A 27,203-nucleotide genomic window follows, 5' to 3' on the forward strand; every position below is an offset into this window, starting at 1 on the left:
GTAGTTTGATTCTTGTACATTACTGTCACTGCCTTTAAACTTTTAACATGTCTGCTGCATGTACTGATAATAACATCATGTTGACTGCTGCTGCCTCCAGTAATAATCATCTGTGGTCACAGAGAGAAACTAAAATACTTTTTTACTTTAGAACCGCTCAGAATGAGAATAAACAGCTCCAGTGATGCCGGAGAGCTGCGCCGGAATCAAAAAGTCACACTGAGCTGCACATCAACCTGCACCTTCCACCAGCTGGAGGTCACCTGGTTCAAAGATGGCAGCGCCCTCCCACAGTCTGGCCCCGCCCTCCAGCTCGGCCCGCTGACTGCAGAGGATTCTGGGAACTACACCTGTGGTCTGAAAATCAATAACAAGACAATCTCCCCGCCGTACGCCGTGCGTGTGAAGGAGGCAGAGGAGAAGGAGAAAGATGAAGGTTTGTTAGATCAGTTTTATCTTTGAGCTGTCAGAAACTCAACAAACTGCGTCTGTAAACACTTTAAACAGACAAGTGCTGACCGACAGGTACTGACAGGTACTGACAGGTACCAACAAACAATGTTGAAATATTTTTGTTACATCATCAACGGACCAATTTAGCTTCTCTGCTCAGGTGTCTATATACAGTGTTCATTCTGCAGCTTTATACATCCCTGATGTTCAGATGAACATTTTCTATCAAACTGTCCAGCTGTCAGGATAAACAAAACAGAAAAAGATGATCATCAAAAGTACAATTTTATCTCTTTTGATTCAATTTGATGCACATTGAGACGCTGCAGCAGGCTAATGCTAATGCTAATGCTAATGCTAACTCCAGTCTGAGTCTGAGCTCTTTGAGGAAAACACAGACTTTAAATCACTGAACTCTTCATCAGCAGGAACGTTACAGAACATTCAAGCAAACTGACCCAACAACTTTATTCTTGAACGTTTCTGACACATTTTGAACTGCAGCTCTCATGTCCACTCATATCAAACATGAACTAAACAAAACGATGAAGATATGAGACTCAAAAATAAACACTTCGTCACTCTTATTAACCAGATAAAACTCACATCATTATTAAACTGTCAAAAACCTCGAAGACATTTATTCTATGTGGAGAGGACGTCTCTTTAGGACGTCTGATCTCAAACAACTAAAGAGTAAATTAAACATTTTTGTGTGAAAAAACCCCAAAACATTATTAGCTGTGTCGCAGAGTGAAAGTCTGAGCAGTATTTGAAGTGTTTTTGCAGTCAGATCCAGATGGAGGTTTACTGAATGTGGAAAGGACGACAGCGTGACATCTGCTCAGTTTTTACACCAAAACCAGACGTTTTGATAGAGTCCAGTAGAGGGTGATGGATATGATATTGTAACCCTAGTTCTATGAGTACAGGCGGAGCCCTCTTCCTATGGACCCTGCCACTCCTACACTGTTCGCTGAAGGGGTGGTGGGATGATAGGCAGCGGGAGCACTGCCTTAAATACTTTCTGGGACACAGTCCTGATTAGCAGGCTACACACATGCAAATTTCAGTGGGTGAATGTGTGCGTATGATTGGAGGAGAACTAGTACCCATATAGTCCAGTAGAAGGTCTGTGCTTATAGAACCAGGGTTACAATATCATAACCTTTGTTCCCTCCAGTCTGTTAGAGTCAGTCAGCACTAAAAGTGTTTATTAGCTCAGTTTAACCTGCAGGAGTCTGATCTGATCTGATCTGCTGATAAACATCATGTGATATGATTGAAACTGAACCATGATGTCATAATACAGATAAACTAGATAATGATCACAGAGATGTTTGATCAGTTCAGTTTGGACATTTCTTTAAAAACGTCTCAGAAACGTTTGATCTGTTTTACAGTCACGAAACTGCTGATTGTTCGTGTGGTTCTGTTCATCCTGCTCACTGTGCTCATCGTCATAGCGACAGCCATCATCATCAAAAGGTAACTGTCACCTTCCTCTCTCTGTAATCATTACTCAGTACATCAGTCTCAAAACATCACCATATGAGAACATTTCCATGGTTATTCCACCTTTAGATAGACCTGTCAGGTATTGTTTTACATTAGTTTTATTTCTGTCTCTCTATTGTAGCGGACTGTAAATCCTCCACCTAACATTTCATTCATGGAGTACCTCAGGGATCCGTTCTCGGTCCTTTGCTCTTCCCACCTGAAGGTGGCGTATAGATAACTTGATTTGAATAATATTACAAGTGTTGCTGGAGTTCTCATCTCTTAGACGTCTTTCCCTTCTCTGTGCACCTTGGCTGCCCCATTATCGTAAACTTTTTTGAGTAAATTAATATATTAGAGTTTTTTTGGACTTCTGAATGTTTTTACATCTTTCTTTACAGGACATGTGTTTGCAAGAAAGCAGCAGCAGCAGAGAACTGAGAGACGTGTGAAGGTGGAGGTGAGTCACAGACAATCACATCAAACTTTTAACACATTACATTTAACATTTAACCTCCATCACATCCTGTTAAAAACAGCAGCAGCTGACGGAGATCAGATTGTTTCTGTCACTCTCACTTCTGTATGTAAAAACTAATTAATGTTTGAATGGCAGCTACTCTGATGTAGGGAACTACAGCTGCATTTAAATGAGGAAGTAACAATTTTGTAAACTCAAAAAAACAGAAAAAACAACAGAAAACAGGAACCTGCTTCATATCAGTCAATGTCATAACATCCTTCATGTCCTCATCCTCTGCTGCAACTCTCCTTGTTGTCTCTGTCAAAGGTTAAAAAATCACATCAGTCATTAGACACCAGCAGAAGTCTGAGTTTAAATCTGCAGTGATTAGTTGATCGAAAGAAAAAGCCAAACGTTCTTTAGTTCCAGCTTCTCAGATGTGATGATTTATTGTTTTTATTTGTCATGTATGACAGTAAATTGAATATCTTAATGTTTTGGACTGATAGTCAGACAAAACAAGCTAATTGAACACATCACTGTAGGCTCCTTTTCTACTATTTTTTAACATTACATTGAGTAAAAGATTAGTTGCAGCTCTGGTCTGAATATTGATGGACACAAAATCTTTTAAAGCTTTTAACAAAAGTAAATTGCATCATTTAATGTGTAGGACAGACTTCATACCTGCTCCCTGGAAGATGAACTCTGTTGGGCCTCAAACCATGAGGTCACACAGAGAAGGCCTACATGTAACCTGTGAGGCCTGACCACGAGGTGCTTTATTCCTTTGTTTTCCCCGAGACAAAGGAATAGCGCCAAAAATGCTGCTTAGACAATGGGAGTCCATTGCAAACTCCATTTCCAAGGATGCTTGGCGATTTTCACACCTCAGCAGGGAGCAGTCAACATACAGTCTCATTGGCGGAGACGCTCCTGCACAGCGGAGCGTCCTGATGATGCAGCCATGACATCACCGCCCCTTTAAAAACTGAACGTGCCCTGAAGCACACGCCTTTCCCATGTCACTGAGCTAGGGGTAACTCCTGTTCCTCTGTGAGTCAGCTGACTAAAGGGGGTACCCCACGCACGTGTTTTCCCCTCATCGAAGACTCCCCTCGCCGGACGAGACGAGACTTCGCCCGTGTTCACCCGAACACATTCCCGGATCCGAGAGGGACCGCTGCTGCAACCAGCGTCCTCAAATTCCCTTGAAGGAAGTAACGCTTCTTCACCGAGTCGACTCTGCTGTTCTCTCCGCCACGCTGCCGAGAGCCAGCCACCGTCTGCATCCGAGCCCAGGACAAAGCCGGACATAACGATGGATTACACACAAACCCAGCTCGCTTTCTGAAGCGACCAAGTAAGAGGCATAAGTCTGGGCAGAGGCAGTGTTAATTGTGTGTTTGTATGAGCATCAGTTGCTGTTGTATAGCATTTAGCTTTTAGCTTTATTGCTATTGTTTTGTTTTGCTGTTGACGGACTGCCGTGTCCATTTTTCTCTGTTTACTCTTAGGAGTATTTTAAGTTTGCTGCCTGTTTAGTTGTGTTCACCACGCTAGACTGTTTTGTGTTTGTCCCGCTCGGGACTACCGCTGTGTTTGTGCCATCGTGTGTCAGGAAGTAAGTTGCTTTGTCGGTCAGAAACCAGACAACGTGCGTTACAGACTGCCGTCCGTACACACGCTGTCTGTGGACAAAGCCGCTTCTCTCCCTCTCACGATCGCTTTCTCTCCTTCTTCCTTCTCTCTTCTGACTAACACATACACACACGCGCACACACACATACACGCACCGACATCTTTTGCACATCTGATGGTCAGATAACGTCGGACAAAGCTTCGCTTTGTCTTTCTTTATCCGCCATCAGACACGTGTGTTTTTCACAGAAGTGGGTGAGTGCGAGACGCCGTCCACCAGGCAGACCGACGACGTCATCACGTCAGGCCCCGTTGCCACCTTGTCCCACACACGCACGCTCACACACACATACACACACACGCATTCCCCTGCATATGTCCAACCCTGTACATAGCTCTTTGTGTTTTGTTTGGTAGGATTTGATTCTAGAATATCGTTTATTGAATGAAGCATTTGTTAACTTTGTTAATTTTGCTAAGTTTAATAAACACTGTTATATCTTTAAAGAGAAGTTTTTCTGTCATTATTGTGTGTAATATTGTGAAAAGTGGCTGATTGAAGGAGTCAGAGCTCGAATTCACCCTTCTTTGTTCATCCTTGAATGTTGATATCTCTCAGATATTAACATTCTAGGTGAACTCCCATTTATGAGACTACCTTGTTTGGTTATTGGTCCCGGTTTCCGGTTGGTGCCCTGTATTTGTTAATTCATATTAATAATTCTATTAATTGTCATAATTAGTTAATTATCCTTGATAATTGATGATTATTGCCAATAATCAACTGTGTTCCTCACAGATCCAACAGTTGGTGCCCGAATTATTGATTAAGGTTAACAATATCTTATTTTCATAATTCATAATTATCTATGATAATTATGAATTATTGCTAATAACCAAACGAACTACTGCCCGTCCCAACAACTCTTTAGATTGATCCACTCGTTCATTAAACTACTCTGTATATTATGTCTAATACTATGTCGATTTTTGTTTATTTCTGTATAATTTATTTATGAAACAGATTATTTCTTCATGTCATTTTTTAAGTCCAACTGAAATTAAACTGACTTTTTTTTGGTCTGCTACAGCAACATATCTGCTCTGTCAATCACTCGCCCTGTGTTCTCCTATTAGAAAAAATTAAATACCAATAGGGAGAAATTTATATTTTAAATTCTTTGGTTTCATGATGACGCCCCCTAGTTTTACATTATTTAGATTAAATACTTCCATCATCCGCTTAGCTGGAGTCCTTGTTTCTATACAGCAGATCAAGTCTCTGCAAAGCGATGACGTGTCATTCTATCATCAGCAGAGCAGATGGTCACACTGAGCCTGATCGCATCCTGCTACACAACACAAGAGCCACAGACTCTGAACAACAACCCACATTAGTGCACCGCTAATGTCAGTTAGCAGCTAGATAGCTAACTAGCTGCTCAGCTGCAGCACATTAAACAGCTGCTGTCAATCAAACACAGACACCAACACATAACCCCAGCTGCTGTCAATCAAACACAGACACCAACACATAACCCCAGCTGCTGTCAATCAAACACAGACACCACCACATAACCCCAGCTGCTGTCAATCAAACACAGACACCAACACATATCCCCAGCTGCTGTCAATCAAACACAGACACCAACACGTCCCTCCAGCTGCTGTCAATCAAACACAGACACCGACACATATCCCCAGCTGCTGTCAATCAAACACAGACACCAACACATAACCCCAGCTGCTGTCAATCAAACACAGACACCACCACATAACCCCAGCTGCTGTCAATCAAACACAGACACCGACACGTCCCCCCAGCTGCTGTCAATCTAACACAGACACCGACACATATCCCCAGCTGCTGTCAATCAAACACAAACACTGACACACTCCCCCAGCTGCTGTCAATCAAACACAGACACCGACACATATCCCCAGCTGCTGTCAATCAAACACAGACACCAACACATAACCCCAGCTGCTGTCAATCAAACACAGACACCACCACATAACCCCAGCTGCTGTCAATCAAACACAGACACCGACACGTCCCCCCAGCTGCTGTCAATCTAACACAGACACCGACACATATCCCCAGCTGCTGTCAATCAAACAAAGACACCAACACATAACCCCAGCTGCTGTCAATCAAACACAGACACCGACATGTCCCTCCAGCTGCTGTCAATCAAACACAGACACCAACACATAACCCCAGCTGCTGTCAATCAAACACAGACACCGACATGTCCCCCCAGCTGCTGTCATTCAAACACAGACACCGACACATATCCCCAGCTGCTGTCAATCAAACACAAACACTGACACACTCCCCCAGCTGCTGCCAATCAAACACAGACACTGATACACACATTTCTGATATTTTTCTTCATTGTAGTGATACAAAACTATTAACAATACATTAAAAAAAATTATGTTGACACATGATGTTGACATGATTTTTGAAAGATCTTTCCTCCAGCTCCACTCTCAGGACAAACTACATTTTCAGATCTTCTGCTGGTCCGACTGTAAGAACAGAGAAATCATCAGGATGTTGTTTCAGATTGTGTTTGTAATTAAAATGTCATTTTTTCTCCTCCACAGTGATCTGTGAGCTTTCTACAGTCTGACTGCTGGTCTTCATCATCAGCTTCGATCCGCTGTGGCTGCTTTCCCTTTTTCTCTTCTTCATCTCATCTGTGCTGTTTGAGCTCTGCTTCCTGTTTCAGCCTGCAGACTTCAGCTGTGACACGAGGGCAGACTGACGTTATCATCTGAATAATAACATATCTGCTCTAATATGATATATTCTATATATCTGTATATAAGAACTGTATCTATCTGACCAGCTGCTTTCACATGAAGAATCATTCTGTTTTTAATGGTGTCCAGATATTGTTTAGTGTCCATCAGACTCTTTTTTGTCTTCATTTATCAGCTTTGGCTCATTAAGATATTCAGAATATTTGTATTTGAAGACACATTGCTATCATAAAAATATGGAGTCTGTTTCACTCAATTTATTTCATATTTGATTTCACATTTATTTAGCAGCTGCAGTTGGACTTGTGTGGTTAATAAAGTTACAAATTGAATTGTTTTCTGTGTTTTGTTGAAAATAGGTCCCAAAAAATGGCCTAAATTTTTATTATTAATAAATATTTATATTATTACTAAATCTAAACATGTTTTTTGGGATTTCACACAAATATGTAGAGCTGCAATTAAAGATTATTTTCATTATCGATTAATCTGCTGATTATCTTCTTGATTAATCCATTACTTGCTTGACCAATAAAACTTCAGAAAACTGTGAAAGATGTCTTCCACAACTTCCGGGAGTCCGAGGTGATGTCATCACTTTGGTTTTGTCCAATCAGCTTCCAAAACACAAAGATATCCAGTTTAGTAAAATGTAAAAGAAGAAAAAGCAGCAATTAGAGGGGACATATTTAGATTTTTGTGGTTTTCTGTTATACATACATATGAAATTAATTTACATGGATAAAAGTTATGCAGGAGTTTTTAACACTCAGACTTTGTTGACTACAAAATCTGTGTTTTTACAAACTTGTTTGTTTTTATCTAGTAGATAGTCAACTGTATTTAGTGATGGTGTTTTATTACTGTACATCTTTGGTTTGCATTGTTGAGCTAATCAGTAAGTATGTGAAACTTCACAGAATGTTCAAGTTTTTGTTATAAACTTAAATAACAGGTTCCCAGTGTTTCCAGTGTCTTTTAAACCAGCAGTCAGGTGTCTGTAATCATTCCTCCTGTTCATACTGGATATTAAAGATCCTTCAAATGTGCTTTCAATGGAAGTGATGGAGGCCAAAATCCACAGTGTGTCCACACAGTCATTTAAAAGTCTGTGTGAAGCTTCTATTCAGCTTCAGCAGTCTGAGTTAGTCATATCAAGTGGATATCTGACACATTTACAGTCTTTTTAGCATCAAATTCCCTCTTTGTGTTTCCTCGGACAGTGTTTCCCTGTTGAGCTGCAGGTGGAAGTATAGTAACAATTAAAGCTGCAAGCAGCGATGAATGGGCCCTCGCACCCTTGCGTACAAAGGGGTGCGGCACATTCAAAGGGCTTCTGTGACGGGCATGTAGATGTCTTCAGACCCGGCTGTTTTCAGACAGTGCAAGAAGGAGATAAACATCACTTCCTTTGTCCACTGTTTTGCCTGCTGCTGGGGCTGCTTCACTGAAATTTCGTGGGGGGCGCTATTCAGCCAGTTTGCATCACTGATGGAATATTGTCATGTAGACGTGTTCAGGCCGGGACTCTTATCAAACATGTAAAGTTTGGTGCAGACTGGAGCATTTACAATAAAGTTATAGCAACTTCCTCTGTCATGGCGAAATATCAAATCTCAACAGTGTGAGGATGAGAATTTTCTGCAGGGTGAGACATGTCTGTCTCGCTCACACCTGTGTCATCAAAATTAAACAAGTTTTGGGCCCATTCACTTGAATTTCAATTAGTAAATTGAAAACTCTTGATGAGTTTGTGTGAAAAACAAATTAATTTCCTGATTTTCATCAAGTCTATTTTTAGAAAAGTAAAGACTTTTAACCCACATGACCTGATCAAAGTTTGATTGACATGTGTACTGTCAGGTGTGTAGAGACAATAAGTAACTGCAGCTGGACACAGAAAAATACTCATATATCTGAATGGAGAGTGTGAGTGAACCGCTCGGTGCTCGGGGCCTAATAAAGGAAAAACTGCAGTACAGAGCTACAAATTTAGTTTTGATTTTATTTTTCTACAGCACTTTATCACTAAACTGTCACCCTCACTCCATTTTTCCCTTCCCCTCATAGGTCATCCCCACTACTAAATTATAAATATAAGACCTATAATTATTGTAAAATAAATGATAATAACACCAAACTTGTATATAATGTACTGTATGTATATAGGCATTTCTGCTGTATCCTACAAAAATGAGCTGCATTCAACCCCCACACCAGTGGCGGCTGGTGACTCAAAAAATTGGGGAGGACAGAAGGAAAACCAACAAACCTCATCAAACTATATCATTGTCCCACCTGATGAAATCAGAGGGGTGGGGGGCAATTTTATATGCCAATAAAACAATTTGCTTTTAAAAACAAAAACCCCTGAGTGGTGTAAAAGCTGCTTCTTTAAAGACATTTAGCATATACATATTGTCTCATAAGTAACAAACAAGATGACAAACAGTCACAAATGGATGTTATGACATGAATACTTCATCTCCATGATAGAAAGAAGAAGACATCAGATAACGTGAGTCAGATACAGCTTCTCTCTGTCTCTGTGGTCGCTAATTTCATCTCTGACGGTTAAATGTCTCTGTGTGGCTTTTTTGTGTTTTTTTTTATCTCCTTAACCAGAATGCAGCAGAGATCATATAAAGTGTTGTGGGTAACGTTAGTTTGCTTGTTGAAGTTACAGTGAGCTGTCTGGACTCATTCATTCGTTTTTAATTGAGTGGTTGTTCAGTCACCTGTTGATGTGATTAGTGAATGAGTGCAGGAGGTCTGGCTGCTGCTTCTGACAGTTTCTTTAGTTCGTTTTTAAGCTGAGTCGTATATTAAGTAATAAGCTTAAAATAACTAGAATAACAAGTGTTAACTAGTTGTGTAACTGATCGTAGTTGATGCGTGATCCATATGGATCGCCCCCCCCCCCACGGTTCAGCAGGCATATGAACTGCGGATTAATTGCAAAATTTAATGTCTCATTTAAGACAAAGTAAACAAACTGCTGTAAGTACAAGTCATGGACAGACAGCGTGTCGCTAACAGGGATTTTGAAGAGCAACGATCAAACCAGCATCTAACGGTCCGATGTGACATTTGAGTTGTTTAGCTGCTGTTTGATGTGCTGCAGCTGAGCAGCTAATTAGCATCTAGCTGCTAACTGACGTTAGCGGTGAATGTTTGTTATCATCAAGTTTTGATGATGTGGACAGAGGCTGTTTCATTCACTGTTTAAAAGAGGAAGGTTTCATGCCTCATATTGCAATAACTGAGCATTGAATATTTTATATATTTTATTTTATTTTATTTAAACATTGGACATCTTAAATGTTGTTTTCATTTAAGACCATGAGCAAAAGTTAGCAACAATGACAAGCAAGCTCCTCTGTCCCCCCCCACCACCTCCACCACTTTACACACACTGGCCTTTCTCTTCCCGCCCTGCAGGTGTCGCTGTTGAGGCATTTTAAACAGAATTTCAGTAATGGATTTTTTCCAAAGAAGAGAGAAAAAAAACTTTATAAATACTGAGATTTGGTAATGGTTTATTACAACCAAATATTCTTTTTTATATTTTGATCTCCCTTTAGCCTCTCAAAAAATAGAGGATCAACCTCCTCTGCCTCTATGGACCAGCCTCCACTGGTAAGCAATAATAAGCATGTTGAAATAAAATGTTTGTGTCACGCCCCGTCCGGATTTATTTTGAAAGTCACCTCTTGTCTCGTTTCAGGTCCTTTACTTCCTGCCCTCATGTGTTGCACCTGTCTCTCATTGTCTCCCCTCCTCCAGAGTATATAATCTCAGTGTTCCCTTCCTTCTGTGCCAGTTCATCTCGTTCCTTGTGACAGCGTCCCAGCTTTTTTCAACCATGTAGTTCCCAGACCTGTTTTTTTCACCTGCTGATTTGGAAACTGTTGCCTTGATATCAGATCACCTGTGTACCAACCTCATTCTTATTAAAAGGACTGAATATTTGAACTGAGTCTGAGTCTGGGCTTTTAGTCCAAGCCTGTGGTTAGCTCTGACAGTTTGTTGAATTTTTGACAAGACGTTGTGAATTCTAACACCAGATTATTTAACGTCCCATCTTTAAGACTCTTTATAAGACATTCCTTTCATTTTGATTACACATGTTGAAGACAATAGCCACTAAACAGCAGCATGATGACACTATGGATAGATGATATACTGAAGACTGTAAAGGATCGATATTTCATTGTTTTCCTATGAGGCTATCTCAATGTGATTATACATGTTTGTAGTGTTCAGTCTTTCTAGTATTCAGCACTGATCTGTTCCTGTATCACATTATAAGCTTTGTGCTACTTTATATATTTCTGTATACTAAGAAAATAAACAAGAAACACGTGTAAATCAAGTGATATCTTGTCTGTTTTTGATGAGAACATAAATCTGTTGTCACAATAGAACAATACTATAAATTTGAATTTCACTTTGTTGGTAAAATGACACATCTGAACCAGTCCATGGCTAAAATGAGCTCTTCTTTGTTTAGAGACATTATGTATATGCTAAATGTCTTTAAAGAAGCAGCCTTTACACCACTCAGGGGTTTTTGAAAGCAAATTGTTTTATTGGCATATAAAATTGCCCCCCACCCCTCGGATTTCATCAGGTGGGGGACAATGATATAGTTTGATGCAGTATCTTGGTTTTCCTCCTGTCCTCTCCAGTTTTTTGAGTCACTAGCCGCCACTGTTGCTTACGTACTTCTTCAGAGGATTGTTTTTGCTGAGTATAACATCCAGGTTCCTGAAAAACACTTCCAAGAAACAACACAACGCTTGAAATGGGAAGTGACCCCTGATTCACATGTGGGGTTGGTTCAAACCATCCCCTCCCAACTATAAAAGTCAGCCATCCATCAGTAAGAAGGAACTTTACATAGATAATATCTCATTCTTCATCATGAAGCTCCTGGTCTCAGTGTTCCTGCTACTGGCTCTCAGTTATCCAGCCACAGCTGAAGTTGTGACATCATTTGCAACATGCAATAACTTCTTCTTCAACGGTCAACCACCCATCGGGCCAACAGCTGCTACATACAAGAAGATCTGCCAGAGGACTCAAGCAAGCGGTTATAAATATGCGACGCTCTATGACACCAGAAATAAGATCCCTGTCTACTCTGCATATGAGTTTGTGGGATATGCCTCATGTGGCAGGAAAGACACATGGTTCATCGAACCTAAGGTTAGTTTTCACCCTTTTGTGTCTCTCAATCTTGTTCGGATGCGTTAGTCGCCTTCCACAGCATGATATCAGTCAGTATTAACTTCTGTAATTATAAGGCACAGCCAAAATTAAAATCCTGGTGTCGTGCCTGGTGTTACCATGTTAAAACAATGACGAGAGAAAAAGAAAAGACCATTTTAGCATTTTTTTTTTTTTTAGCATCTTAATACCTGCACTGTCTGTATGAACAGAGAACAGGGTTCACGCGAATCGTTATAAAGTCTTAAATGAGATTTTCAGAATTTAAGGTCATAAAATGTCTTAAAAAGTTTTATTTTATTGTTGTAGGTCTTAAATTTTGAGGTGATGCCTCGTTGCAGGATTCACTCATTTAAATATCCAATATACAATATAAATATTGGTTCTCCACAGGCCACCTGCAGGATTAAAGAACACAAAACAGTACAGATGATGCTCAGCTACAGACAGTTATCCAGGGGGGTTCAGAGAAGACACAAAGTCCTCTGTTATCTCTGATAGTTGCTAGAATCTGGATAATAATGTTTGTAGTGCGAAGCTGCAACGGCCAACATGAAGGAGAGGAGCAAAGTTTTAATTCTGTGACCTCTTAGCTGGAGTTTATAGATTTAATGGACTGTTAGTGGATGAAAGGTAGATATACTGAAACATGTGTGTCTTAATGTGGAGAATTAACTACAGCCGACGAGAACGACCAGAGCAGCCTTATTGTTTTACACAATGTTGTCAAAATTAACAATTTCAAACAAATTATAATTAAAATTAGAATTTTAAATTCAAATGTTTTTTTTAACACAAAGAGTTTTATGTGATGTAAAGCAGTTTATTGCATTTGCCATTAATTTGATTAGTTTGTGATTTTACATATGATTATCTGAAGATACAAAAATATTCAGAAAAATATTCATATTAATGTTGTCAAGTTGATTTCAAACATGAAGCTCAGCCTTAATGTGCATTTGTTTTGCTGTGGAGAGGATGTTATATTTTCTCTATCCAGGTCTTAAAATGTATTAAATTTGATTGCAGCAACCCTGAGAGAATGTATACAGTAAATAATATTTTATTTTGTATTTGCAACATTAGAGACAGAATCAATACAATCTTCAGATGGCAGATGATTCAAACAGTAGCACATAAATTAATTGAGATGCTGATTTTTATCCTCTAAAGCTGGATGACCAGAACGGTGGAGACTTCATGGCTTCTGAGAGCAAAGTCAAGAATAACCTCGGCCAAAATCAAGCACTGAATGAAGATTACACCCACACCGGCTACCATAAGGGACACCTGCTTCCAGTCAGACACCGAAATGCCCCATCATGTATGGAAGCCACATTCACCCTCACAAATGCTGCTCCACAGAATCCAACCTTTAACCAAGGAAGGTGGAGGGTAAAAGAGGCTGAAGTGGCAAATATGTTGGATACCAAATGCTTGAACCGTGGTTTTCAAGCCTATATTGTTACTGGTGTGGTGCCTGGAAATACAAACATCAATAACAGGGTTAATGTTCCCAGTTATTTCTGGAGCGCCCACTGTTGCAGAGACAACAATAACAGACCTCAGTTCTCTGGCGCCTTCTATGGGGACAATCTACCATCAGGCACTATAGCAATAACCTCAATAGCCGACCTGGATAGAAAACTTACTGCACTCTATGGCACTGGCTTCCAGGTGTTCTCAAATAAATGTCAATAAGCTCCCTGAGTTTCAAACAGCCAGTCAAGATCTTCGTAGTTGCCCCCCCTCCCCTTCACTTGCAGGCAACCTGCGGCCTACAAAGCAAAAAGCAGTAACTTCTGTTACTGAATTTTGCTTTTGTTCAGCAGGGTAGCCATCATCTATTACCACTATCTGCTGCCCCAAACGCAGTAACTACAATTTGATCCAAAATGCTTGCTAATTATGCTAATGCTAGGAAGCAATAATGTTAAAGGACCAGTGTGTAAGATTTAGTGATATCTATCAGAACAAACTTGGCAGAAATAGAATTTAATATTCAATTTAATTTCTAATATTCTAAATCCTTCACACTGGTCCTTTAACAGAGATTGTCTGGAGTCATCTGCCAATAAAGATACTACATCAGAGAACAAATGTATTCACAGAGAAGTACTTATGATTACTTTCCCTAACCATTACTTTCCATGCATTTCTCTTTGTGCGAGACTGTGTATTAAATACTGTAACAGCCATCCAGTATGCATGAGACAACAGAGTACTAAACTCTGAAGTATCAGGTTATAGCTTGTGTTAATCAATTCATAATATGAATAAAAGCATTTATATCTTTTATCCATATATTTATCTTCACACATAATCTCTCCTGTTGATTGCCTGATCATTATAACCCTGCTTCTGCATAGAAAAAGACATTAAAATGACCTGTTCATCATGAATAAACATGGTTTCTGAGTCAGATTTGTCTGTTTTTTTATATTATGTTGTTGGATTTAGGTCAGGGGTGTCAGCGTATGATTTGTAGATCTTGATGAGACGAATAATTGAGTTTTGGTTCGATCTCTCTATGACATTCCTACGGGCCGTGGCGGCCATATTAGATACATAGGTTTCAGTGCTTTCACTGTGAAATTAACATGAAATGCCTTTGTAGATGACTTGAGACCAACAATTAATGGTGACAAGCAACAGCTTGTAGACTTGAACTTCCACAGAATGAGTGATGAAGATGACAGATGATCAAATACAGTTAAGTGTTACTGACAGCAGCTACAGCCTGTTCTGTCTATTGACATGCAAAGTTTACACAAAGTATCTGATTGTTTCAGTGACATATTTGGTGGGTTCCTCCATGTTAGATTTCCCAAGGTCTTATCAAACATTTAACATTGTTTTCATTTCAATATGATTATTATTGCTTACCTACTTCTTCAGAGGATTGTTTTTGCTGAGTATGACATCCAAGTTCCTGAAAAACACGACACTTGAAATGAGAAGTGAGGACTTTCGAGAACTGAATATTCTATGAACTGAATATGAATCTATTTTAGTTGATGAAAGCAACAGGCAGTGAAATAACACAAGTTTAGATGAGGAACCGGCTCCTTCAGGTTTATGATCGAGATCAGATTTGTTCCTTCATGATGGTGAAGATAAACTATGAACTAGCACCAGTAGATAGATTAGTATTTCCCAAATACAGTCAATCAGAAAAATGATGTAGCCCCAAGTTAGACTGCTGCTGGTTAGGGGGCCTGTTGGGTCCTGGTGAGGATGGAGGAGGTGCTGCACAGGGTCCAGCTGCCACCCAGAGGGAGAAAGGTTGCAGTTGACGGAGACAGACTAGTCCCATACAGAGGGTATTCTCTCCCTTTCCAAAACCCTGAGTCCACTCCATCTTCCCCGAGTGCCATCGTGGACACTCTACACATGCCTAGGCCCAGGAGAAGGACCCCAAGGTGACCTATGAACACAAACACCCTTCCCCCATCACACAGCCCCCCAGAGACTCTAGCTGTGCCCCTTGTCCCATGCCTCTTTTCCCTGTAACACCTAAGTCACTCCCTGCCTCATCGAAGGTGAGTCCTGCCCCCCCAGCTGATTCCTCTGTGTCAGATTGCTCCACGACCTCACAGACTGAAGAAAACTTGTATCTTTCAGTCTGGTTTTAGAATTTGAAAGAATTGTCTTGCTGGTTCCCAGCTGTTTATGTATCTATGCTTCATTTCATGGCTGGTAACATGGACGTTCATCAGGATGAACTCTGGCCCATATAGGCGATGTTATGTTATATAATTACATTTTTCTTACTCAGACACAGGCTACTGTACCTGAACATGTGATCTAGGCCACTTGTTTATTAAACACAAACATTTTATGTTGAGGTAATATAGAATACATCTGAGTGAGTAAAATGAATTTACATGGCAGATTGTTGCCAGAGGGCCCAGCTGCAGTATGTAGCTAGCATAGCATAGCGCAATTGGGGGAGATGGAGTGGGGGACAGAGGAGGACGGGTGCCTGCTGTCCTCCGCAGGGCGGGATCTCTTACATTGGACTCAATGTTTTTTCATGCTAATCTGTGATTGGCCATGACACGTAAAATGATGCTCCAAGGGAGGACGGCCTCCCTAACCAATCAACAACCAGAATGCAACATTGGCATCGAGTTGGTCCAATGATAGTTTCCAGAATTCATCTTCAATTCTCTCCACTGTAAGGCAGAGTAGCAGCAGTAGATAGCTCCTTGCGTTAGCCAACGCAATAGCTGGCTTGTTGTTGCAGCCTGAAGGACTCTTTATACATCCATGGAAGGACTGTTAAGGACTGTTGTTAAGCTGATGGGAGAAATGATCTGGACTGGGTAGTGCAGCAGCAGCAGCAGGACGCTGCTGAGAAGAAGCAACCAGAGAAACAACCAGGAGAGTTAGCTTGTTTGTCATTGTTTGCTAATGATATCAGACTGGTTAAGCAGCAGCCATAAAGTTCTGTTAACTAACAAACAAGATGATCAACAGCTACAAATGGACGTTATGACATGAATACTTCATCTCCATGATAGAAAGAAGAAGACCTCAGATAACGTGAGTCAGATACAGCTTCTCTCTCTCTGTCTCTTTGGTCGCTAATTTCATCTCTGATGGTTAAATGTCTCTTTGTGTGGCTGTTGTGTGAATTTATCTCATTAACCAGAATGCAGCAGAGATCATATAAAGTGTTGTGGGTAACGTTAGTTTGCTTGTTGAAGTTACAGTGAGCTGTCTGGACTCACTCATTCATTCGTTTTTAATTGAGTGGTTGTTCAATCAACTGTTGATGTGATTAATGAATGAGTGTGCAGGAGGTCTGGCTGCTGCTTCTGACAGTTTCTTTAGTTCGTTTTTATGCTGAGCCGTATATTGAGTAATAAGCTTAAAGTAACTAGAATAACAAGTGTTAACTAGTGGTGTAACTGATCGTAGTTGATCCATGATCCGTACGGATCACCCCCCACGGTTCGGCAGGCATATGAACTGCGGCATAGCTAGCATAGCGTAGCGTTATATATACAGCCGGGGACCAGCAAATATTATCATACCTTATTACAGTACTATTGTATCTGATACTGTTTTTGACTATTGGTCTATGGAATACTGACTACACCAACTTTGCAGCCGGAGCCGGGGTTGGGCTGGTGGTCCTCTGTGGAACCAGACTGGTGCCGTGGAGGTTTCCTGCCTGTTAAATCCAACACTGAGCAGACAGCAGGGAAATGAGCTTTCATGTATAATCACATTGAGATAGCCTCATAGGAAAACAATGAAATATCGATCCTTTACAGTCTTCAGTATATCATCTATCCATAGTGTCATCATGCTGCTGTTTAGTGGCTATTGTCTTCAACATGTGTAATCAAAATGAAAGGAATGTCTTATAAAGAGTCTTAAAGATGGGACGTTAAATAATCTGGTGTTAGAATTCACAACGTCTTGTCAAAAATTCAACAAACTGTCAGAGCTAACCACAGGCTTGGACTAAAAGCCCAGACTCAGACTCAGTTCAAATATTCAGTCCTTTTAATAAGAATGAGGTTGGTACACAGGTGATCTGATATCAAGGCAACAGTGTCCAAATCAGCAGGTGGAAAAAACAGATTTGGGAACTACATGGTTGAAAAAAGCTGGGACGCTGTCACAAGGAACGAGATGAACTGGCACAGAAGGAAGGGAACACTGAGATTATATACTCTGGAGGAGGGGAGACAATGAGAGACAGGTGCAACTAATGAGGGCAGGAAGTAAAGGACCTGAAACGAGACAAGAGGTGAGTTTCAAAATAAAACAGGAAGTACAAGACGAAGAAGAAACAGAACAAGAAAAACAAAAAGGTAACTCAACTATCCGGACGGGGCCTGACTCAAACATTTTATTTCAACATGATTATTATTGCTTATGTACTTCTTCAGAGGATTGTTTTTGCTGAGTATGACATCCAAGTTCCTGAAAAACAATGAGAAGTGAGGACTTTCGAGAACTGAGGGGTGAGCTGTCAATGAACTGAATATGAATCTATTTTAGTTGATGAAAGCAACAGGCAGTGAAATAACACAAGTTTAGATGAGGAACTGGCTCCTTCAGGTTTATAATCGAGATCAGAATTGTTCCTTCATGATGGTGAAGATAAACTATGAACTAACACCAGTAGATAGATTAGTATTTCCCTGATACAGTCAATCAGACAATGATGTAGCCCCAAGTTAGACTGCTGCTGGTTAGGGGGCCTGTTGGGTCCTGGTGAGGATGGAGGAGGTGCTGCACAGGGTCCAGCTGCCACCCAGAGGGAGAAAGGTTGCAGTTGATGGAGACAGACTAGTCCCATACAGAGGGTATTCTCTCCCTTTCCAAAACCCTGAGTCCACTCCACCTTCCCCAAGTGCCATTGTGGACACTCTACACATGCCTAGGCCCAGGAGAAGGACCCCAAGGTGACCTATGAACACAAACCCCCTTCCCCCAGCACACAGCCCCCCAGAGACGCTAGCTGTGCCCCTTGTCCCATGCCTCTTTTCCCTGTAACACCTAAGTCACTCCCTGCCTCATCGAGGGTGAGGTCCTGCCCCCCCCAGCTGATTCCTCTGTGTCAGATTGCTCCACGACCTCACAGACTGAAGAAAACTTGTATCTTTCAGTCTGGTTTTAGAATTTGAAAGAATTGTCTTGCTGGTTTCCAGCTGTTTCTGTTTATGTTGTTGTTCAGTCCCATAAACCCTGTCAGTCTCATTAAGTGTGACCTTTGTCCCTTGTCTGCTAATGTAAAGCCGCTGCCAGAAATCTGGGACTCAGATTTAAGCTTTGGGGTTAAACAGGGTTAACATTCCCAGTTATTTCTGGAGCGCCTACTGTTGAGGAGACAACAATGACAGACCTCAGTTCTCTGGTGCCTTCTATGGGGAAAACGTAAAATCAGGCACTATAACAATAACCTCAATAGACAGCCTGGATGTCTGGCTTAGGGGAGACTGTGGCGCTGGCTTCCAAGTGTTCTCAGATAAATGCAGATCCTGAAAGCGATATGAAGCCCCCCGATTTTTAACCCTGTAGAACCCAAATATAGAAAAAAATGTGCAAAAAATTCTTTCACCTTTCAGATATTGTTGGAGAAGGCCTCTGATGCAGAAATTAAAGCATTGTCAAATGTTTTACCTTTTAGTAAGTTTTTAGGGAAATGTTGTAATATTACAACGTTGGGCTTAGCTGGGAGCAGAATTTCTGTATTCGTACTCACATTCTCTGAACAAATACACAGGACAACTAAGGGTTAATTTGCAGGGTTGACTTCTTATTTAGCCTCATAACAGTATATACCATGAATAATAATCACACAACAGTCATATTTTTATGAATAGTCATTTATTAACCAAAAAAACAGAATAAAATTGTATTTACAAAACTGAATTTCATCTCCATCCCAGTGTTCAGCCAAGTTCATTTGCAGTGATGGTCCCAAAGACACTTCTTTTCTTCTGAGAAGTAAAGATGGACATCACACTTGCTGCATAGCTTGTTGGTTTATTTTTTATTGCAGTATCTGCAGCGTCCTCTCCTCGTCTTCACTGGAAAAAGTGCGATTTTTCAGCGAGCGATACTTTGTCACGGGGCTTGATGTGTTTGTTTGATTGGGGCTCGATGATAATCACTGGCTGGGAAGTCAGTGGGTTGTTGGGTTTTTTTTGTCCACTTCACTGGCATCTTCATCTGCCTCTTCATCACTCGCATCAGTGTTGTCTGATTCCATTTCAAAATCACTCTCTCCATTTTGGCAACAGTCACATCCTGCACACTGTATAGAAGACCTGTCTTTGCTGGTTGCATTCAGAAATGGAAAAAGTAAAAACAAATAATAAATATATGTATTAATGATACATATAAGTATTATACTGTATGAGATAACCTGAAGGAATAGATAGGGTGGTGGACCAAGTGTTCAGGATTGAGAGCCAAGTGTTTTCCAGGCTAAATAATATCAATACAAATTAATCCTAATTCATTTACACATTCCACAAAATTCACACAATACTGTCTGACTGGCCTATTATGCTCTCTACTTATCATACCTAAAGGAGTACTTCCATCCCCCCAGAACATTTACATGCCCAGAAAAAAGCCCAGGATCAGTTAAATATATTTTTTAAATGATAAGATACAGTTTCTGCTACAAATACTGCAACCAGAAACAGTTTATTCATTGTTCAATTCTTGTCTGAACTCAAAATTTTAACAGAGAAAACAAATTTAGAACTTAGTTATTGTGAATCATCAAAGAAATTATATTTCTATTAGTATTTTTTCCATATGTGAACATGTGAGAAGTGCAGTGTGTAAGGTGCACATGCTATTTTGACTACCACAATTCCACAATAACTAAGTATCTACATGTTCTAGATATTGTAATTATCACAAAAAAAATATTCAAGGCATGTTACTTCCTTCTTTCTTGACAAATCCGGTCCAATAAAACAAGAAGATGAGCTTGACTGAAAGTTTGCAGGTAGTGTGAGTTCATGGCCAGACGGCTGGACCTATGAACACATTTACTATCCAATAGCATTGCAGGGATAAACTATAGGACCCATTGACTATGTAAATGTTGTCTTTAAAAAAAAAAAACATTTACAGATTTTTATTTAGGAGAGTTAAAAGTGATTGTTGTAATATTGCAACAGTGGACTTTAAACTGCAACGTGAATCGATCTCTGCTGCGGATTAAAAAGGCAAAAAGCAGAAGTATCCGTTACTGAGTTTTGTCTTTGTACAGCAGAGTAGCCATCATCTACTACCACTATCTGCTGCCCCGAGGCTAACTGCAGTAACTACAGTTTTGCTTGCTAATGAAATAATTAATCAATTGACATCACTACAAAATACCATAACAGCCATCCAGTATGCATGAGACAACAGAGTACTAAACTCTGAAGTATCAGGTTATGGCTTGTGTTAATCAATTCATAATATCTGAAAAGCATTTATTCCTTTTATCCATGTGTTTCTCTTCACACATAATCTCTCCTGTTGATTGCCTGATCATTATAACCCTGCTTCTGCATAGAAAAAAGACATTAAAATGACCTGTTCATCATGAATAAACGTGGTTTCTGAGTCAGATTTGTCTCATTTTTTATATTTCCAAAATGCCAGAGACCACAGGTTATATAAGGGATGAGGTGTTTATTATCAGGAATTAATGGACAACACGTTTCCACAGAGTCCACTTATACCACGGTCACTTTCCAAAAGAGAAAGAAAAAATATAAGACCGTTAATTTAGATTTTCATGCATTTTACAATCAAAATCTAAAGTTTTTCACAAGCCATAACTCTGTTTCCCTGGTAACACCGGAGGGTTTGACTACTACCTGGAACAATCATTACCATCCCATAAGGTTCTTATATAATGGAAACGTTGTTCACCACTCCAGTAAGGAGCAGGAAGATCCTTAGATACGACTCGGCAAGAGGAGATATTTCCAGTCCACTCAGCACATAGAAGCCTTTTGCTCAGCTATGAGCCAGAAACATTATACTAGCATTCAAAGTCAATAAGACTGCATACGGTTGACAAACAGTACATATAATCTGACAGTATGTTTAAGAACAAGACAAGCTAGCTATCCAGCCATGTCATTGTCCCCAAATCAATATCAAGATTTTCACAGACAAATGAGAGGCCATGTACGCTGTCAGCCGTAGCCTGAGGTAGCGAGATGAACAGCGAACAGGATGTGAGATGATCAATTTAAAGTATCAGGCTGTGTTTACACCTGGGGTCTGTTTCACAAAGCAGGTTTAGTGAAAACTCAGAGTCTGTTAACCCTGAAATGAGGGAAACTCTGAGTTTTCCGTTTCAAAAAGGGAGGTAACTCAAACCAGAGAAAGAGGGATAACTCTAGCCTGTTTCAGAGAGAGAGGTAACTTAAGCTCTCGGTCAGTTACCGTAGTAACAGACTCTATGAATCTAAGCTGGTCGGGACCAGGTTTTGCTCAATGAACCTCGAGTTTCTCTCAGTCTCCGCCCTCTTTCAGAGCCACACACTCCATTTGATTTCCTCATTCATTCAGTCAGCAGGCGAGTTTTGGCGTAGCCTAGTTCTGCCGTCTATCATTTAAAAAAATCATTAAAAAAAAAACATCAGAGTCAGTATATTAGAAATCCATTAGGCACAGTAGGTGGCGACTTTTTCACTAACATGGCATGTCCTTTTGATAACGATCCCGTGGATGAAGGTGCAGCATTACTGCGCAGAGAATTAAATATTCGTCGAGAGATGGTTATCAGACCGCGCATAGATGTTCTAGCATTTCCAGCCATTATCTTTTTGAGCGGTACCATTTCACGTCACAGTCCATCATCTACATACACAACCTAATCCGTCCTTACATTTGCAACATTACCAATCGTAGTCATGCTCTCACATCCCAGCAGATATTGTGTGTTGCGCTGCGTTTCTTTGCAAACGGAAGCTTCTTGTACAGTGTCGGAGCCAGCCACTGGCCTTCCTATAGTCTGGCTTATGGCCAGCTCCTCTGCCTCCGTTAGAGGTGGCGGTGCTGGACCACCACCCGTTTTACGGACATCTGCCTTCTTTCTGTTGGCTGAGTAGAAGTCTGTGTTAATTTAAATAGGATTAATTATTTAACAGAACATGATGTAGATGAGAAGACATTTATGTGTGTGAAACCAGCATTATGTTGGGGATAAAACAGCTGCACAGTCAAACAGCCACTTAATATTTACTTTACAATGTAAAACATGATCAAAGTGAGGTTCCCCCATGAGATTATGCCGAGGTCTCACCTGTTTGAACAATGTTTTTATATTTCATCCTAAACTGCTGCCAAGTGCGCTTCTCCCTCGCGGGATTGGACCTAAATGAAATAAATTAATAGGCGACCAATCAAGCAGTTTTCCTCTGTAATATTATTGTGATTGCAAAGGACTACATTTAAACTTACGCATTGACCCGAGCAGCGATGTTCTCCCACGCCGTCTCCCTCTCTTTTGCAGCTGCAGCGGTGTTGCACTTCTTTTTGAAAACATGTTCAAACTCGCCGTATGAGCGAATTAAGATGTCTAGTTCTAGTGGGGCGAAAAACGCAGCCCTCCTCTTCCCCGTTGCCATGGTGACTCGTTGAATCGGGGCTCAATTGATGCTGGCTTTTTATAGTTGTGGTGCACGCGCTTAACTCCAGGTGAAACTACTCCGAGTTGAATAAACTGACTCAAATCAGCTGTTCTGGAACCGGAAACTCAGAGTTTCCTTTCTCAGAGTTCAGGATTAGACTCAGAGTTTGTTGAACCTGCTTTGTGAAACGGACCCCTGGCGTCAACATGTGCCTGGAGTAACCACTTGTGATCAGATCTCACTTCCCTGCTCTAAATGCAAATAAACACATACATCATTTCCATTTGCAAAGACCAAATGAGTTGTTTTTAACTGTTGGGAGGACCGCGGGTCTGCTCCGTCCAAAGCTGTGTTCAACTTGTTTGATAACAGCATTAACAAATATACAATGCATCATATTCCCTCTCACAAAAATCAAATACCTGTCCTGTTGAGCTGCTATAGCGCCACATCAGAAAACATATGTTGTAAGCATTGGTGTTAGCATTAGCTAAATAAACCTGAATAGTGCAATTTAGTTCATCAGACATGTGGCCGTCTCTGCATCATGGTGATGTTGTTACTCTGGGATGATGTTGTCGTTCTGGGTTGATGTTACTCGTTATAATGCTGTTTCTGAATCAACAGAAGGCATCTTTAAGCCTAAAGAGTATTATCTTATTTCCATTATTTTTTGGTCACTACCATCATGGCATTTATACTATGGTGTTACCATAGAGTTATTTAAGTGCAAAAGTCGTACTTTAGCTATACAGGACTTTTTCCATAGTGGTAAATTAATTATACAAGTGCTGGTACCACAGACAAACAAAAAAATATAACCATACTGTCAGGATACTCTTAAGGTAAGAAATTCAGAGACAAAAAATATCTGGCATCAGGAAGGAGTCTAGTTTGTAGAAAGGTCAAACCAGTTTATTGAAAAAGGCAGCATTTCTCACGGCCCCACCTTTTCCACATTTGGCCTCATTGATCAGTTCCTCTCTGAGCAGGATGTGTAATTCCCTACTGTACTGCAATACTTCTGCAAATCCAATCCTGACAAAACTGAAACTACCTGATCTGGAGATATGTGTCCAGTCAGCACAGATAAGGCTGATATGCACCGTCATTCACATGTGGGGTTGGTTCGGTTTAAAGTTCAAACCATCCCTTCCCAGCCATAAAAGTCAGCCAGTCATCAGTAAGAAGGAACTTTACATAGATAATATCTCATTCTTCATCATGAAGCTCCTGGTCTCAGCGTTCCTGCTACTGGCTCTCAGTTATCCAGCCACAGCTGAAGTTGTCGAGTCGTTTACAGGAAGATGCAATAACTTCTTCTTCAAGGGTCAACCACCCATCGGGCCAACAGGTGATCAGTACAAGAAGATCTGCCAAAAGAAAACAGGCGGTTATGAATATGCGACGCTCTATGACACCAGCCGAAGGATCCCTGTCTACTCTGCATATAAGTTTCAGGGACAAGGCAATATGAGGAAGACGACATGGGACATTGAACCTCAGGTTAGTTGCTGATTTTCACCCTTCTGTGTCTCTAAATCTTGTACACAGTCAGAAGGTATTAAGATAGCAGATTAAATGTATGTATATAACATTAGATATATTCAGTGTTACCATGTTAAAACAATGACAAGCAAAAAAAAAGAGACCATTTTAGCTCAATTGTTTAATACCTGCACTGTATATAGGAACAGAAAACAGGGTTCCCGTGAATCCTTAAAAAGTCTTGTCTTGTATTGTCTTGTCTTGTATTAGATTTTTAGAATTTAAGGTTATAAAATGTCTTAAAAAGTCTTATTTTTTAACTGTTGTAGGTCTTAAATTTTGAGGTGATGCCTCGTTGCATGAGAAATATCTCAACAGGATTTAATTCATTTAAATATCCCGCTCTTTTTTTTTTTTTCTGTTAAATGTAATTATAATTAAAATTATAATTTTAAATTCAAATGTTTTTTTTAACACAAAGTTTTATGTGACGTTAAGCAGTTCATTGCATTTGCCATTAATTTGATTAGTTTGTGATCTTACATGATCTGGAGATCCAGAAAAATATCCATATTAATGTTGTCAAGTTGATTTCAAACATGAAGCTCAGCTCTAATGTGCATTTGTTTTGCTGTGGAGAGGATGTTATATTTTCTCTATCCAGGTCTTTAAAAGCATTAAATTTGATTGCAACAACCCTGAGAGAATGTATACAGTAAATATTTTATTTTGTATTTGCAACATTAGAGACAGAATCAATACAATCTTCAGATGGCAGATGATTCAAACAGTAGCACATAAATTAATTGAGATACTGTTTGTTTTGTCCTCTACAGCTGGATGACCAGAACGGTGGAGACTTCATGGCTTCTGAGGGCACTGTCAGGAACGGCCTTGGCCGAAGGCAAGCTGTGAATGAAGATTACACCGGCACCGCAAGAGTCTACGATAAGGGACACCTGCTTCCAGTCAAACATCGAAATTCCCAGTCATGTGCGGTCGCCACCTTCACCCTCACAAATGCTGCTCCGCAGCATAAAACCTTTAACCGCGGAACTTGGAGGGTAAAAGAAGCAGAAGTGGCAGACACGTTGACAACCGACTGCTTGAACCGTGGTTTTCATGCCCATATTGTTACTGGTGTGGTGCCTGGAAATACAAACATCAATAGAAGGGTTAATGTTCCCAGATATTTCTGGAGCGCCTACTGTTGCAGAGACAACAATAACAGACCTAAACTCTCTGGCGCCTTCTATGGGAAAAATGATCAGACCAACAGAGTAACATCGATCTCAATAGCCAGCCTGGATGCCAGGCTTACCAGAGCCTATGGCACTGGCTTCCAGGTGTTCTCAGATAAATGTAGTTCCTGAACGTGACATCAGGCCTCCTGAGTTTCAAAAGGCCAGTCAAGATCTTCTTAGTTGCCCCCCCCCTTCCTTTGCAGGCAACCTGTATCAGGAAAAAGTATCCATCTCTGCTGCAGCCTACAAAGGCAAAAAGCACTAATTTCCATGACTGAATTTTGCTTTTGTACAGCAGGATAGCCATCATCTACTACCACTATCTGCTGCCCCAAGGCTAACTGCTGTAACTACAGTTTTGATCCAAATTGCTTGCTAATTATGCTAATGTTAGGTAGCAGTAATGTTAAAGGACCAGTGTGCAAGATTTAGCGATATCTATCAGAACAGACTTGGCAGAAATGGAACATAATAATCATAATTATGTTTTAATTAGTGTATAATCACCTGAAAATAAGAATCATTGTGTTTTCATTACCTTAGAATGAGCCTTTTATATCTACATATGGAACAGGTCCTCTTCCACAGAACCCGCCATGTTTCTACTGTAGCCCAGAACAGACAAACCAAACAGCTCTAGAGAGGACCTCTCAGGAGTTTCATAGCCTCCGTAGGTTCTTCTACATGCTTAGAAATGGAGGATGGTGGGTTGGAGGGTATTCTGTTGGCTGCAATCTGCAACCTCACCACCAGATGCCACTAAATCCTTGACACTGGTCCTTTAACAGAGATTGTCTGAAGGAGTTGTCTGCCAACAAAGATGCTGCATCAGAGAACAAATGTATTCACAAAGTGGACCATTCAAAGTTATTGAAGACTCCTGTGACAGAGACGTCCTTATGATTACTTTCCACAACCGTTTTTTCATGCATTTCTTTTGGACCACAGCCCCTACAGATACAGTTTGCTCACTGACCTACAGTACATATGTATATATATGTATTTTTTAATTTGTGCGAAACTGTGCATTAAATACTGTAACAGCCATCCAGTATGCATGAGACAACAGAGTACTAAACTCTGAAGTATCAGGTTATAGCTTGTGTTAATCAATTGATAATATGAATAAAAGCATTTATTCCTTTTATCCATATATTTATCTTCACACATAATCTCTCCTGTTGATTGTCTGATCATTATAACCCTGCTTCTGCATAGAAAAAGACATTAAAATGACCTGTTCATCATGAATAAACATGGTTTCTGAGTCAGATTTGTCTCATTTTT

The 27,203-nt window shown here is 40.3% G+C and overlaps 1 protein-coding gene across 4 annotated transcripts; it reads left to right on the forward strand.

Moving 5' to 3' along the window:
• The first annotated feature begins 11,546 nt into the window (after positions 1 to 11,546).
• On the forward strand, positions 11,547 to 26,756 carry LOC137190730 (endonuclease domain-containing 1 protein-like). Of its 4 annotated transcripts, XM_067600290.1 has the most exons (3): positions 11,547 to 11,924; positions 24,575 to 24,690; positions 25,509 to 26,756. In XM_067600290.1, exons 1-3 carry the CDS (start codon positions 11,660 to 11,662, stop codon positions 26,043 to 26,045), a joined length of 918 nt encoding a protein of 305 aa, XP_067456391.1. In that variant the 5' UTR covers positions 11,547 to 11,659; the 3' UTR covers positions 26,046 to 26,756. The 4 variants fall into 4 exon arrangements, with proteins under 4 accessions (XP_067456391.1, XP_067456390.1, XP_067456392.1 ...); XM_067600289.1 differs by lacking the exon at positions 24,575 to 24,690 and having other exon boundaries at positions 11,550 to 12,040; XM_067600291.1 differs by lacking the exons at positions 24,575 to 24,690; positions 25,509 to 26,756 and adding an exon at positions 13,235 to 14,485 and having other exon boundaries at positions 11,579 to 12,040.
• Positions 26,757 to 27,203: the final 447 nt, after the last annotated feature.

The sequence above is a fragment of the Thunnus thynnus genome, chromosome 10 (assembly GCF_963924715.1).
Source record: "Thunnus thynnus chromosome 10, fThuThy2.1, whole genome shotgun sequence".
Lineage (NCBI taxonomy): Eukaryota > Metazoa > Chordata > Actinopteri > Scombriformes > Scombridae > Thunnus > Thunnus thynnus.